Source organism: Pseudochaenichthys georgianus, chromosome 6 (genome assembly GCF_902827115.2).
Source record: "Pseudochaenichthys georgianus chromosome 6, fPseGeo1.2, whole genome shotgun sequence".
NCBI lineage: Eukaryota > Metazoa > Chordata > Actinopteri > Perciformes > Channichthyidae > Pseudochaenichthys > Pseudochaenichthys georgianus.
In genome coordinates this window covers 35,770,081-35,786,613 of record NC_047508.1, presented here as the reverse complement: position 1 = coordinate 35,786,613, position 16,533 = coordinate 35,770,081, and the positions used below count along the sequence as shown (strand labels likewise).

Here is a 16,533-nt window from a genome sequence, read left to right as displayed (position 1 = left end):
AAGCATTTCTGTGTATTGTCATGGATGCCTTGAGAATTGGAGGACCCCCTTGGGGTACGATAAGATGAACAGACTGAGAGGGAGCAGTGTTATGAGCTTGTTTTCTTCTAGCGGGGAGTTGCATGTGTCATAACTGTCAACTGGGCTTTGACGTGAATCAAGGGAGATATTTTATTTTTATGAATGACTTGTTGCTTACATAGCACCTGCTGTTCCTCCTGCAATCCCCATCTCTTGTTCCCACCGTCTGCGTCCCTATTTCCATCTCTAGCTGTTTATTACTGTCTTGCTTCCCTTTTTTGATATATGGCGGGCTCTTCTCATCCCCTCCTTCGCCTCACCCCCGAATCAAATGCCATGGCTGGACCAGCTGCTCTTTCCAAGGACTGGAGAAGACTACTTCCAAAATGGTGTCACTCACCAATGTCTTTTATCTCTCCACAATAAATAATGTGACAGTCAAACATGCGAGATCAGTCATGTCATACATAAAAAGCCATCTGGTGGCATGAGATTGCAAGGCGCCGGCGGCACTTTGAACTTGACATGCACGGTCTTTGGCACTGCGAACTGCAGCAGTTAAAGCGATGTAAGCTAATATATCTGCGTTGGAAATCACCAGGGGCCTCAGTGATACACCTTTTTGACAAAGTGAATCAGAGGATGATAGCAATCATGTCGGGCCTCATCAGCATCTCCAGGGAATTCCACTGTATTTAAATCCACATCACTTTGAATAGAGATGTATGAAAATATCCGTACATATTAAGTATCGCACAATGATGTGTTCTAAAACTTCAGTTTGTAATCACAACTTTTGACTGTGATAGGCACATGTCCTTTGAGCCGATTGCACACAAAGTAGTGCCATGAGGTTGGTTGTGACAGAGGCTGTAATACATGCAGATCCCTCTGTCCTGATTGCATACAAATACATATCTTCCTCATATCGTATGAATATCATGGTGTGTTCTTTATACTATGACAGTTTGCCTAAATATCATGACACATATCATAAATCCAGATTTTTGCCAACACTCTGACAGTTGCAGAGAAACGCTGGTTCCTGTTTGAGAGTGCAATTTATTTCAGGCATGCAAAACATAGTGGCTGACTTTAAGTGATCCCCCGTGGAAAAGAGGAGACAGCTCCCTGATATTGTGAGTCAGATGTGGAGCCCGTTGTGGCAGGTGCACACTGATCTGATCACCAGAGTGGGACTGCCATTGATCACAGTGAGCTTCTGTTGCCAGCAGCTCATCCCTTGGGCTGCATGTGTTTGAGTTACCTGGTATGCACAACAGCTCTGCGGCTAATGAGTAGGTGCTACTGAAACAGCCCTGCAAGTCCCCCATTACAGGAGAGGTAGTGGTCGACAGAGAACTGATGGACGTGATGCCTAAGCGAGGAAAACCTCTCCTGACTTTGTAAAACCGCTTTCTCCCTTTCATCACGCGTTACCCTGACCTCTGCTTTAACCGACATGTCTGCAAGATCAAATAGTTTTGTATCATACAATTCCATTCAAAGACACTTTCATTTAGAGAGCTGATGTTTTTGCAGGGAGAGGGGCCTTGAGGTAAAGAAGAGGATGGGGTCGATGTTGTGCATGACATAAATACTAAAGGTCCTGAGGCAAGGCAAGGTGGCCAGATCAGCTAAAGTGAATACAATGAACGTGTCAAGTTGTGTTCTATCGCTCTGGTCTTTTTTTTATACCCATTTACCCAAATGTTTGGTTTGCACGTTTCCACAGATTTCACACACTATCCTCAAGTCCTTTTTCCTTAGCCTTCATACTAGGTTGAGTTTATCATCATGCTTTAAGCTCTCATCGCTCTCGGTGTGTAATGGTGAGCTGGGGAGGTGGGGGGGTGTTTGTCTGTGTGTGTTTTGGGGGGGGGATTATCTATAAATAAGAATATGGGGGGGGGGCATGAGGGTTAGTCTAAGTGCAGAGACAGGTGCCTGGGCTCAAATTTCCCCTGGTGAAAGATCAGGCCTGCCACTCTCCCCAAGGCTGCCGTCACACACACACACACACACACACACACACACACACACACACACACACACACACACACACACACACACACACACACACCACACACACACACACACATCAAATCACAGTCATATACACATACAGTACACCCACGCCTAATGCATGCATCCATATAAAGCCCCAAACAGGTCATGGCAGCAATGACTTTCCATTCATTCTGCCTTTAAATCGCACTTAAGTTCCTTTAACTCCGATGCTTAAGCTATCTCAACACAGTTAACACCGCTAGGCCATTAACAGCCAACAGGTGCTACAAAACATTAACAAGAGTATTCACTGTACCCTCACCTTCAGGGCTTGGGGGGATTATATGATCTGGTGCTATATGAAACATACCACACACAGAGCATCAGTCTGATATATATATATACACAAATATATATAAAAATAAACAACTTATTTTTCGGAAATTGGTTTAAAAGATTCGACCGGATTTAGAGGAACCGAATGAAAGGTAAAGGGAACACACATAATGGCAACAGATCTATTTGAACTGGATTGCATATTTTTAAAACTGTTCAAAATGATTTACCCAGAACTTGACGAGAAAGAAAGCGTTAGGTGGCCCTTTGTCAAACAGCTCCTTCAGGCCCCCTTTCTTCTCTGGGAACTTATCGTAGATCTGTCGGACGTCCACGGACTCCAGATAGGCGTCGCTGTAGCTCGGGTTGGACTGACCAATGTGCACAAACAGGTGCTTGTTGAACTGCAGAGACAAAAGCGCATAACAGGAGATGAACAGAGCCAAAAAGGACAAATGTCCAGTTTGCTCAATTGCACTCCATGACATACATCTCCCATCGGGCCTGCTGTTCCACTGAATCAGTTATTGTAAACTCCCATCAGCTGTCTCAAGGGTTCCACCCTTGTTCTCCACAGGACCATCCATGATCATGTGCTGTGTGTTTGTATATTTGTCATGTGCTGAGTAAGGTACATATACTAAATAATGTTAACAGTAAATGTTTTGGTGCCCTTGTTCTGATCACAACCATCCTGTCCTGTCTACTCACATTTTCCGGGTCCTGAGGTTGCTCCAGGAAGGCAGAGAACTCCAGCATCCGCAGCTTGGAGCCGGCAATACTTCTACCCTGCCAAGGGGGGGCACCAGGAGACATTGACAGCCCGGCTGTGCTTTCATAACCCTGCGGCCAAGAGGGCAGTGAGTGCTTAAAATGTGCAACAATTAGAAAACCTACAAAGACAATGTGGCGATATTGCAGCAATTTCACTGCACTTTGTGCAAGCGCTTCATCACGAGCCGGGTGTTCTCATCACTTTGCCGGCATGACAGCGCTCTGTCAACACAGCAGGGTGGAGAAGGAGCACCCACCTGTTATAGGGGTCGGGCCGGACGCTTGCATGCGTAACTCTGCTGGGAGAAGGGCTTAATGCTGGAGAGAAGAGACAGACACAAGGGAGAGGCATGTTATGCACAGCCTCGGCCTCATGACCCCACCTCACACACTAATTGGACCGCCTGACCTCCATAGACTCAGGGGGCAGAGTGGTATGCTGAACGGTAGACAGCTGAAGACTTTTCTTTATAATTATGGTGATGTGTTTTAATTCATTAATAGATTAAGAGCCTGTCTGAAATTGCTCATTGATTATTATAAAGATGTTCACAAGATAAATTACAGCTGGATACTGTAGCACGACAGAGTGGGGGAACAAAAGGATACTCACTCTTCGTGTCCTCCTGGCTGCCCTGAAAGTCCCCCGTGCCAGAACTGGGAAGCAAAGGAAGTACACACTCTTACACAGTTCCACCGTTATACAAAATATTAGACATAAACTTGGTTGAGCTTGTTTTGATTTTCAAAACAGAAGCACAGCGCCGAGGTGTTCCTTATTACAGGAAAATCCAACACATGGGTTTAAAAGAACACAAATAGTTCGGTGAAGCAGACTAAAATGTGTAAAATGAACAAAGAGGTTGAGTAATAGGAACAAGTACCAACATTCTGGGAAAACAATGGACATATCAGTAGGAAGAATGAACGTATTGGCCCACACCACTATCCCCAGGTATTGTTTCTATAAAAGTGGCTGCTCTGTCTTTCAGGATAATCTCATTCATGTAGGGGACAACGGTCAGGGACTCACCCCACCGGTAGTGGGATAAGCAGGCCTTGACAGGCCCTGGAGAGCCATCTTGTTCTGGAAAGCCGCAGGTGAGATGATCTGGGCTGAGGACATGGTGGCCATACTGTGCAGGGCCTTGTCTTTGGCAACCTGGTCCTATGGACAGGGACAGAGAGCCAGACAAAGAGACAGTTACGCAAAGGGAGAGCACTCAGACTCCATTTAAGCGCCCCTGCTTTTACTGGTAACACAAGCGGAGCTCTATAAAGGGAAACGAAGGGAGCCGAGGCCAGCTCGCATCATTAGGGAATCAGCGCCAGGCAGAGAGCTGACGAGAAGGTGATATTACAGCCATCGGCCTTTTGGTCAAGAGTTACGTTTATTGCTTTGGCAGGGGCAAGCCTGTGATGACAACTAGCTTCTGTTGAGGTCAAACTGGCAGAGAAGGCAGGGAACCGGGTCAAGTGTTAATAATATGCTAATTATTGCATCCAAATTGCTTAATGCCATTAAGTTTAAAATAGTGAGCTACAAAATGGTGCTTCCTCTCCTTTACTGTAAACCGATACACCTCTTGTTTTTGAATCCACCCCTTGTGCAGTTTCCAAACCACAGAGGACTACAAGCACTTGCCGCCCAGCCCTAATGGGCAAGGCCACACGTCGCATTCTTCTTCCCAGAATTGGCTAACACAAGGGCATAGCTGAAATATGGGGGGGTCGATGTGGCAGGGATCTCAGTTACAGCAAAGACACATTTAAAAGGGCCCGTCACAGAGGCCAACCCTGTGACCGGTGCCGGGCTGCCAGCTGAACCCTGGTGGCCGCCGTCCAAAGTGAGGGAGGGTCCTGCTGCAAGTATGCGGGTGGATGAGAAATGTAAACTGAGAAAGTGCTGGGGGGACAGGGATGTGCGAGCTCTCAGCGTACCGGGAACACTTTTATTGAGGGACTTATCAAATGTAATACCTGGAGGGAATAATGCAGGGATTCATTTGTAGCCTGACAATTGTGTTTTGTTCAACGTGTTCATAACCCTGCACACCAAGCCTTAGGCTTCCCGAAATACGTTCACATTTCATTGAAATGTGTCAGCATCCCACTTAAACCTGGCATCAATTTAGAGTGCGCAATTAAAAATATCCAATCGTTTATGCCTTTGTGCGAGTACATGGCAGAACAGGATGTTGGAATACCTTTAACAAACCGGGGAACAATATCGGGGTAACCATGTGTTCACCCTCGTTCCATCTGTTGCCGTTTTACTTGATTAAAATAAAATAGACAAAATGCAACATACTAATCACACCCTTGGCATGTTTTGTTCTGGCAGTGAGCAAGGGGAAATCTGTGTCGGATGCCACACATTAAGATTTGCAATTGTTGTTTTGATTAAATCCCCATATGCTTTGTTTGTGCATTAAAATGGAACCACATCAAGACATTTAGTGAATATAAAAGAACAGAAAGAGGTTGACTCACGTAGCGTACCTTCAGCTTCACCTGGATCTCCCGGGCCTTCCGCCGGGCTAGCACCTGAATGTGACTAGATACCTAAAGACAGATAGACACAGAGTTAAACTGTATCTATGTGACATGTATCCAACTCTTTAATGCTTTTTCATATATCTCCTCCAGATGCTTCCGTTTCCTTCCACAGTTGAATTTGAGACCTTAAATTGGCCAATGGGGTGGGCTGAATATGTGTGATATGACTGATCTGGATTCTAACCCTCTGAAATAACTATTTTATTATTATATATAGTTATGATTTAAAATGCATAGCTCCATCTCACAATTCATGTTATGCACTGGAATACATTTGCATTGTAAGTATATAGCACTGACTCCTTTCGGTAATATTTAGTACCTGTAGCTTTCTCGAGTGCCTCAGATTACTGCTGTTGGACCAGCAGGTGTCCCTCTATCCCTCCAACCTGTCCCATCATCCATCTCTGATCCCTCACTGCCCCCCTTTCTCCTCTCATCTCCTCATCTCTTCTCATTCCCACACACTGTCTGCCAGATGACTTAGCAGGAACCCTTTCTCTCCACATCCATCACTGGCCCTACATCAGTCCTTCCGTATCCGATACTGTAGTGAGGATAGAGTTCCAAATCCCTGGCCCGACCCGCCTCAGCCTCCCACCCAGATCCCCGTATTCCCCGGCTTCTTTTCCCTTCTAACAATCACAGATCCACGAGGTGGTGAAGAAACAACACCGACACATGATCCTATAGCATCTGTGCATTGGGCCATGGCCCTAAATCAATCATCATCTCTATCCCTCTATGTAGAGAGGGGGTGAGAAGTCAGGGGTGGGGGTGCCCAGGATATTGGGGCATCACTCAGCAGCAACATACTTTTTCTGGAGGGGTTCAAAAATAGAGGCTGCTTGGAATGGCATTTGCAGAGAACTTACCTGCTTCCTGGTCCGCGTCTTCCCTGTGCGGAGCTTAATGTACCGTGCAATCAACTCGTTTCGTCCTATAGGGGACCAGAAAACAGCAGCACGTTAGAATCAGTGATCATTTGAAGGGGGAAGACAATTAAGTCCTTTTTTATTTTTTATTATTAGAGAAGTGAAACAGGGCTCATTTTTTTTATCAATATCTTATATTAGAATATGCATACAATAGTGTGTTTATTGTCACAGTTTTCAGCTGTGCTGGTAGTCTTACTTGGCATTGTATTTATTCTGGATTGTAATCTTTTCATCTTGGCACTTTACAACATTACAACTTAAGTAATGAAGAAATGTCCTTCATGTTTTATCTTATCCTACGTCCAACACATGAACTTGAACTGAAAGCCGGGGGCTAATAAGGAGCACGTTCTAGGTGTGGAGGGATTCAAATGTGTACCGAAGCTAAGTGTCAACTCATCACACTGAGGCTGCTCTGCATGATTTAGGTGGGAATTAAGAAATGTACGACACACACTGTATATTTCTGTGCACATGCAAATACACTGCCGTCATTGGAGTCACCGTACATGTATATTAGGGTAAATAAACTGCTCAAAACATTTTTGTTCTCATGTCTGTATATGCACATATTTGTGAAGAGTTTGCATGCACGTACAAATGACGTGCACACGTGCCTGAAGCAAGATTCAAGAGTGTCGACACTGAAAACTGTAAGTACATCCTCAAGCGTATACATGTGTCTGTGTCAGAGCTTGCATCAGCCTGACCCTCTGAGTGAACACTGAACTGATCTGTACACCGAGTGAGTGTCTGCGCTCGGCCGCTGCTGACAGACAGGTCACACTAACCGAGCAGGTGGAGATCCTGGGACTGGACTCGGCACAGGCCACTGACCAAAGGGGGCCCAGTCTGGTAAGGCAGCTGGTGTGTGTTTCAATGTTTATGGAATATGCCTTTACGCACGCAGTAAATCTTGGGCTCGTTCCCCCTCCCTCCCATCCAGGGTCTCCGGTTACAGCGGAGGCCAACGGTCATGGAGCTTCTTTCACCCAAAAATTAAAGCTCTAATTGAATGTCTAAGATTGTAAAGAACGCACAAATAGGATGTAGATTGGGGGGTCTCTTACTGTACTAGTACCCTGTACTTATATTATGGACAGTATAAAGGGTAGTGGTTATTATACAAGGAATACACCAACCTTTTTCACTCCGATAGTCCTGAAACCTTAAGTCAATAAATTAATTAGTTCATTGACAAGTCATGTATTGAAAAAAATGCTACATTTGCTAATTGCAGCTTCTGTAATGTCAGTTTTCGTTTCTGACTTTATTTAATATAATTATCAATTAAATATCATTGAATTATCAAGAATTAGGTCATTGTATTTGAGAAAGTGTTGTAGGCTATTTTTTTTAAATAGTTGGTCATTTTGTAGACAGAAAACAACATTAATCTTGTATATAATGTTGAATTTATACATTTAAATGAAAGTAATCATTAGTTTTATAGAGAACAGCATGTTTACAAGCGGATACTAATAAAAAGGGAGGACACAGCTAAACACGCAAACATGAGATCACTCAAAGGAGATTTCTCATGCACCAAACACACACACAGTCATACAGAGTTAGCTTGACTTTGCACCACCTCTTAAACACCGTCATGTTCCCTTGGCAGAGCATCTCCATGTGAATTAACACAGAGATCAGTCACGACACACAACCTGGTACAAACCCCGTCACATTTTCCTTTACATAGCGACGCTTGGGTCCGATCTCACAACACTTCATAAACCAACCAATCATGCAACCCCATACGGTGAAAAGTGGGAACCTGAAACTTGGCTGAACCCCGCTCAGGACTTTTGTCAGGCAATAAAAGTGATCAGATGTTTCTTACCAGTGCTCATGTGAACTGCAGTGTGCTCAAACAATTTCCATGTAATGCTTCTTGATAGCATTTAAAGTTGCCAATTGATATTCTCAGCAGGGGGACATCTATCAGCTAGAAATCTGTTATTTAAACGAGGGTACACCTATTTAAATCTATTAGAGTCGGATTAGAAAGTCAACAGGGGATATTTAGAGGCATCTTAATGGTTGAGTCCAGTTTATTACTCTAGTTCAAGGAAGGCAGGTGAAATTGTCTCTACACCTGAAAAACCCTCGTGTATGCAGTACAACACTAGTCCTTTTGATTGTGTGTAATATGGACTTTGTCATCGGCCACGTTTCTTATGCAGCATCGAACAATCAATCAAAGTCATATACATTTAAACATAGTGACATTATATGAGAATGAACCAGTGCGGGTTTGGTGAGCAATAGAAGAAAGAGAGTTTGAACTGAGTCTTGTAAAGTGCGCGCGCACACACACACACACACACACACACACACACACACACACACACACACACACACACACACACACACACACACACACCACACACACACACACACACACACACACACACCACACACACACACACACACACACACACACACACACACACACACACACACACACACACACACACCACACACACACACACACACACACACACACACACACACACACACACACACACACACACACACACACACACACACACACACACACACACACACACACACCACACACACACACACACACACACACACACACACACACACACACACACACACACCAGCTGTGGAACTGCCATTGTGTGAGGCTTTAACCTCTCTCTAAGACGCCCTATACTCCAGTGTATACACACAGTGGCACACAGACAGACATAAACTCACACACACTTCAGTTGAGTCGCAGCATTAATTCTGTCTCAATCTTATTTTCTTTTCAGGGCTGTAACTCCTCAACCGTTGAGTGTTTATCGGGAGGTGCACTTGGCAGCTGATTGTTCGAGCTCATAAATGCATATTTCTTTAACTCCCCAGGGATTAAGAAAGTGTTCCACGTTTCCTCGCAATCAAACTCTTGAAAAGACGAACAGAGAGCTTTGTCAAATTGCTCACAGTACTAGACCTCAAATGAACATTAACGGCCCCAACACACGGTGGCGTGCGTTGCCGCTTCAACGCTTCTGCCCATTCACTTTGAATGGGGTGACGTCACGATTCGCCGAACTGCATTGTGGGAGCAAAGCGTAGCTTCTCTCGCGGTGCTCGCTGCAAAAGAAGAGCAATGTTCTACTTTTGCCGCCTCGACGGAGGCGTCAGCCAATCAAATCCCGCGTATGCAAATCTGACAGTACAAGCACTAGCCAATCAAACCGTGTGTATGTTGGGAGAGCCAGACCGCAGTTATTTCCCATATGTCAAAGAATGGAGGAGAAAATGATCGTGGCGGTAGGGAATCACCCGGTACTCTATGACCAGTCCCTCTTTACATACAGGGATACAAACCGGAGGAGCCAGGCATGGGGGGAGGGGGCAGAGACAGTGGGTGAAACTGGTAGGTTCTCTTGTTTGGGGAGTTTATATCCAGTGTACTTCGTTTGAATGGACAGCTAGCAAGCATAGACAGTATATTTAGCCAGCATGGATGTAGCATGAATGCTTTGCTTTGTATGTCCGGGGCGGGACATTCATGTGATTGGTTGTTGGTCGCGTTGCTCGCGTTGACTCCCCAAGCTCAAGACACGCCCACCGCCAAGCGGCAACGCACGCCGCCGTGTGTAGGGGCCGTTCGTTGCCTCTATCGTGTTCCTCACGATACAGCAGTACGTTCTTCCAGTTCCCAGCCATTTATCTCCAGGAAACGTCACTGTGTGTACAGTCAAATGTACATTGTGTATCCAATTGGGATTTTCAGAGTAGCACACACAGATGTGTGAGCATGTCTCCACAGACGAATACAAACTATTCATGAATACAGAAAACCGGTCCATCTTTCTCTTTTGATAGCCTGAAACTCTGTCATGGATTTGTACACTTTTACCGGTCCTAAGTTGTTGTCTTACTGGATCAACTAGTAAAGACTCTCAAATAAGAGTTGTAAAAGCTGTGAAATACCAACAGAATAAACAAAAAACGTTCACATTCTACATCCATCTGAGGAATAATTACAAACTGTATTCCTCCACAACAGAGCAAAGGACAAACAATTTTGTCAATAGGACGGTATCCCTGCTCTAAATTAGCCTGGTATGTATTGAAAGGATGTAAACAGCTTTATTAAAGGGCTGTCAAAGGGGCTTTGCTTCAGGTTCTCATATCAGATGCCCTGCCACTCCTAGTGTGAGTGCCTGGGGAAGGGCCCCATCAAAAATATCCTCCAACACACCCATGAGATCAGAGAGGGGACTCAGTCACACTGCGATGAGATCATGATATCCAATGAGAGCAGCTCAGACAGTGAACTTGTGCCAGCCAAAGCTGCAGGAGAGTTGGTAGGAACATTATACCATCACCCGCTGGTCCACAGTTTCATGTTATTTATCAGGGGGAAATATGATTCTGGAAACCTTTCTTAAGGGCATGAAAAGTTGCTGACCCCAGCAGTGGAAACTCAAAGTGAAGTTCAGGGGAGACTGCTGGGTTCTGTAAAGGTACATATTGTCTCAGAACTAAGCAGAGACAATTATTTTGGGAAACCATATCTCACAGGGGAGAAAACATCTCCAAAATGTCTCTGCTTATCAAATACATATTATTGTTCTTCCTATGGATAGGTGGGTTCACAACTAAACATTTTAACTAGATAACTTTTTTATTATGATTACATTTTTTTTAATATTACTTAATTTCCGATGAATTAAACTTCAGTACAGATACAGCCTGAAGAAAATCTAAAAATAATACGATTTTGGTTTGGGAGTCAAAGTGATCTTAAAAGCTATTCAAACACCGTTTCACCAACTTCCATCCTGGCTTATTTCCCCAGGCCTGTGTGCAGAGGTCAGGGAGAGGTGGGCGAGGTTAGTAGGGAGAGGTGGGCGAGGTTAGTAGGGAGAGGTGGACGAGGTTAGTAGGGAGAGGTGGGCGAGGTTAGTAGGGAGAGGTGGACGAGGTTAGTAGGGAGAGGTGGACGAGGTTAGTAGGGAGAGGTGGGCGAGGTTAGTAGGGAGAAGTGGGCGAGGTTAGTAGGGAGAGGTGGACGAGGTTAGTAGGGAGAGGTGGACGAGGTTAGTAGGGAGAGGTGGACGAGGTTAGTAGGGAGAGGTGGACGAGGTTAGTAGGGAGAGGTGGACGAGGTTAGTAGGGAGAGGTGGACGAGGTTAGTAGGGAGAGGTGGACGAGGTTAGTAGGGAGAGGTGGACGAGGTTAGTAGAGAGAGGTGGACGAGGTTAGTAGGGAGAGGTGGACGAGGTTAGTAGAGAGAGGTGGACGAGGTTAGTAGGGAGAGGTGGACGAGGTTAGTAGGGAGAGGTGGGCGAGGTTAGTAGGGAGAGGTGGACGAGGTTAGTAGGGAGAGGTGGGCGAGGTTAGTAGGGAGAGGTGGACGAGGTTAGTAGGGAGAGGTGGACGAGGTTAGTAGGGAGAGGTGGACGAGGTTAGTAGGGAGAGGTGGACGAGGTTAGTAGGGAGAGGTGGACGAGGTTAGTAGGGAGAGGTGGACGAGGTTAGTAGGGAGAGGTGGACGAGGTTAGTAGGGAGAGGTGGACGAGGTTAGTAGAGAGAGGTGGACGAGGTTAGTAGAGAGAGGTGGACGAGGTTAGTAGGGAGAGGTGGACGAGGTTAGTAGGGAGAGGTGGACGAGGTTAGTAGGGAGAGGTGGGCGAGGTTAGTAGGGAGAGGTGGACGAGGTTAGTAGGGAGAGGTGGACGAGGTTAGTAGGGAGAGGTGGGCGAGGTTAGTAGGGAGAGGTGGACGAGGTTAGTAGGGAGAGGTGGGCGAGGTTAGTAGGGAGAGGTGGACGAGGTTAGTAGGGAGAGGTGGACGAGGTTAGTAGGGAGAGGTGGACGAGGTTAGTAGAGAGAGGTGGACGAGGTTAGTAGGGAGAAGTGGGCGAGGTTAGTAGGGAGAAGTGGGCGAGGTTAGTAGGGAGAGGTGGGCGAGGTTAGTAGGGAGAGGTGGACGAGGTTAGTAGGGAGAGGTGGGCGAGGTTAGTAGGGAGAGGTGGACGAGGTTAGTAGGGAGAGGTGGGCGAGGTTAGTAGGGAGAGGTGGACGAGGTTAGTTGGGAGAGATTATTTATTAGTTAGTTATTTATTTGTACCCGTAGGTAGATTCTGTTTGCAGAGAAAAAGACAAGGGTTCCATCCTGACACTAAAAATAAACACAAACAGACACATCTCTAATAAAGGACTAGTAAAAGTACAAGTATACCCTGCTCAACCAAATCTCAAAATATTTAAAAAACATTTTAAGAAGGAAAACACTAGTACAAACATGGACATTCAAAATTCACAATTAAATAAATAAATAAAAATAGGCATCTGTGTGACGCTCCTATGATGTGTTAATTTGTGCAATAGCTGCTGGGTTTTTATACCGCTACATTCTACTCCTTGGGACGAGTAACCTCCGGCCCGAAGGAAGACGCTTGAATTCTGAGTGCAGAGGGTGGGAGTCATCGTCTAATATGGAGCTGGATAACCGCTGTAACTGCCTGAGGTACAGCGTCTCCAGGTTTAGCTGTGGCTCACCAATCAGCCAGCTGGACCACTTTAGGATCTGACTCAGAGAGTTTCTGCTCTTTAAAGTCAGGTTACCAAAACATGACATTAGTGACAAAGACAGAATTGACTCGAGAAAAGCACGATAAAACATAATCATCATGGTTTTGTCAATGTTAAAATAGGACAATTTCCTAAGACAGTCAAATGTAGGCCTTGAGAGAAACTATAGCTTGCATGTGGTAAGAACACATTGTAGTTTAAGCTGTTTACACAATATAACTAAAATACAGCCGCACACGTACAAGGAGCAGTGCTGTTCTACAGAGATGGCTGAATCATTCGTTATAAATTGCTTTTAGGATTGGTGATTCTAGTTATTATAATTAGGGGCAGAGAGCCTAACGTTTCCCTCCAAAAGTCAACCCCTGGGTCTGAATGGTCGTAAATCTGCCCTTCCCGCATGGGCCTGCGGTCATCACTGGCCTGGCCCCTCTCTCTCTCCCTCTCTCTCCATCTCAGCCCAGTGCATTCCTCACATTCCTAAATACTGACTGGTCCACAGCGGGTCCTGCATTTGCTGCTCTAAAATCACCCCTTGTCCTGTTTTCACAACACCACATATTTGCATGAACCTATAGACAACCATATCAGTGATTAGTCAATCACCCATTTCAACACTATTCAAAAATGATGCCCCTAATTATAATAACTAGAATCACCAATCCTAAAAGCAATTTATAACTAATGATTCAGCCATCTCTGTAGAACAACACTGTTCCTTGTGCGTGTGCGGCTGTATTTGAGTTATATTGTGTAAACAGCTTAAACTACAATGTGTTCTTACCACATGCAAGCTATAGTTTCTCTCAAGGCCTACATTTGATTGTGTGTTCCCGAGGACATTTTGTTCCTGTATGTCTTACTGTACAAACTGCCATCCTTTCTGAAGACACATCTGCCAGCCATAGGTTTCCCCTCAACATATGCCCCACTGTGTCTGCTCTGGAAAACAAAGGTCACATTTAGGCTTCAGGAATGTCTTGGCTGGGTGTTATTTCCCCTCTGATGGAGCCTGGACACATCGTACTGAGCTCTGAAAAGACCTCTATCAAGCCTCCATACCAGCAACGAGTCAAAGACTACAGCCGTATCGAGCCAATGATATGATGAATATGATATTTTAAATTGACATTTTCTTGCCATTCTGAATTATAAATGAAGAGCGGAATGCGTTTAAAAATATATATATATATATAATCACAATCACTGTTTTTTTTGTCCGTGCACATAATGTCAGCTGAATATACAAACATATGTGATTTGTCAAACAACTTAGCGTACACTGTATATTCTTGAACACATGAATAAACACTATGGGAGCAGTTGCTTTATGAAAAGGACAGGAAGCTTGGGTCCTGTCCCAGCCAAATCTGAAGTTTCCTCTTGATTTCTAACCAAGTATAGTATTTCTTGCAGAGGAGTACATTTAACAGATGTCATGTTAAATTAACATAACCCGCCACGAGTATATTTGCAATTACAGAGATGTATGCAGAGGTCATTTGGTCTCATACTCAACATGTTAACAGCATAGACAGATCAACAGATGTCCGACCCGTTTGGACCCTTCTACCTTTCACCTTGCTTATCTGAGATGTCTACATACACTGACACGGACAGCTGTCACTGCTCACCAAGTCGTATTGGTTACACTGGGAGATACAGAGAAGACAAGTACAGACGAAGACGAAGCTCATCATCAGCAGGAGGTTTCCTCGAAAACCCCCCGAGAGCATCGGATCTTAAGAGAGACGGAAAGTCAGGCGTCACGACTAAATGGAGGGACAGGTTCATCCTCCTGCTCACGCGGCCTGTGTCGTCTCACCCTGAACACTAACCCCCCCATTCTAATAATAGGAACATATTTTCCTTGAAAGCATAAATAAATGAACACGAAATCAATAATATTGGTATTTGACGGTACAGTGGAGCACTACAATCGTGGTTTTAATTATTTCTAAACATCACAAAGCTATGATGACGAGTTAAGCTAGTCGATGCAGAGCATACAGTATACTCGCATGTACGTTTATTAGGTACACCAAACTATTACAAAAGTCCTGCAATACATCCTAACTTCATGAAACGAGTGTTCGGTTTGTGTTATAGAGGTGTTGACATTAAAGAATCTCGAACCGCTTCAACAAACACATACTACAATAACCTGTTTGTATCAATGCCATTAGTTAAGCCATTTATTAGCCAAGCAGAGCAGAAGTGTACTCCTTCAAGCAGAGGTTACATGGCTACAGAGGAAACCCACTTGAAACACCCCCCAGAGGCTTCTTCAAAAGGTCAGGAGGTCAAGGCCACTGGTGAATCTCTCACTTTACTGCCAGAGTTTGTACCCGGGTGAGGAGGACTCACTGTTGCTTTCCGCTGACCTTTACTTCACATTTTTAATGAGAATGACTCGAGGCAAAAACACATTTACATCGCCTGATAAAAAAAGACAATGGGTTGACATGTTGCACAAGCAACGCTTAGTGGGGACACGATTCATGTTGCGGGTATTCTTAGTTCAGCACTGAGAGAAACTTCGACTTTGCCCAATGAACTAACATGTTTTTCAGAATGTGAGAATAGAGCTCTGCGTACAGATGTCATGAAGTGTGACGAAACCAAGCGGCGGCATAAAACAGGATGTTTTGCAAGATGTAATGCTGCGAGATGGATAGTTACTTCAAAGACACCATACAATTAAACAATTACAGTTGTGAAAGCTGTACATAAATTCCCATTTCATTTACATGGCAGTAAATAAAGAAATATAATCAGTGCCACATTCTTCTCGTGAGAGCCGTCAGCACAACGCTGCAATACAAGTTTGGGACTTTTTTCCCATTATTGCAGCGTGGGGCCTCGGGTCAGACCACAGGGCATGCCAAACAAGGCAGGACATGTTGTCCTTGGCAGATGCATGACGAATTACCGCTGGAGCACATAACCGCCACAATATCCGTGACACCGTCCCTAATAAGCGAGCCAATAGGTCTGTTGAGTAATGGGCGAGGGCCAGTGCTACTGTATGCACAGCAGTATGGGAAAGAAATGTGATGAATGTACAAGGAATACGGGCTCAAAACATTCCATTCAATTGAGGAATTTACAATGGAAAGAAGCACACATTGCCTCTGTTTCACTGCTCAGAGACTCAATATCATATTGTTTAGCAAAGAATGGCATCCATGCCTCAGTGGGGAATTCAAACTAAAATCCTCAGTATGTTGCTCTTGGCCAACAGTTATTTTGCTAGACGTTTGTTTTGTCTATGTGTCTATTCAACCCATGTATGAAAACAAAATAGCATTTCTAAAACCATCAAGTTA

The 16,533-nt window shown here is 44.8% G+C and overlaps 1 protein-coding gene across 1 annotated transcript in view; it reads right to left on the bottom strand.

The window, feature by feature from the left end:
* Positions 1–16,533, bottom strand: part of LOC117448510 (transcriptional enhancer factor TEF-3-like) — a 30,341-nt gene that overhangs the window by 5,245 nt on the left and 8,563 nt on the right. Inside the window, exons 3-9 of the mRNA XM_071203569.1 lie at positions 6,576–6,640; positions 5,635–5,706; positions 4,175–4,309; positions 3,755–3,798; positions 3,432–3,459; positions 3,079–3,234; positions 2,598–2,771 (exon numbers count right to left, since the gene is read on the bottom strand). Of these exons, the coding sequence (XP_071059670.1) occupies positions 2,598–2,771; positions 3,079–3,234; positions 3,432–3,459; positions 3,755–3,798; positions 4,175–4,309; positions 5,635–5,706; positions 6,576–6,640 (674 nt within the window). The remainder of the gene's footprint in view (positions 1–2,597; positions 2,772–3,078; positions 3,235–3,431; positions 3,460–3,754; positions 3,799–4,174; positions 4,310–5,634; positions 5,707–6,575; positions 6,641–16,533) is intronic.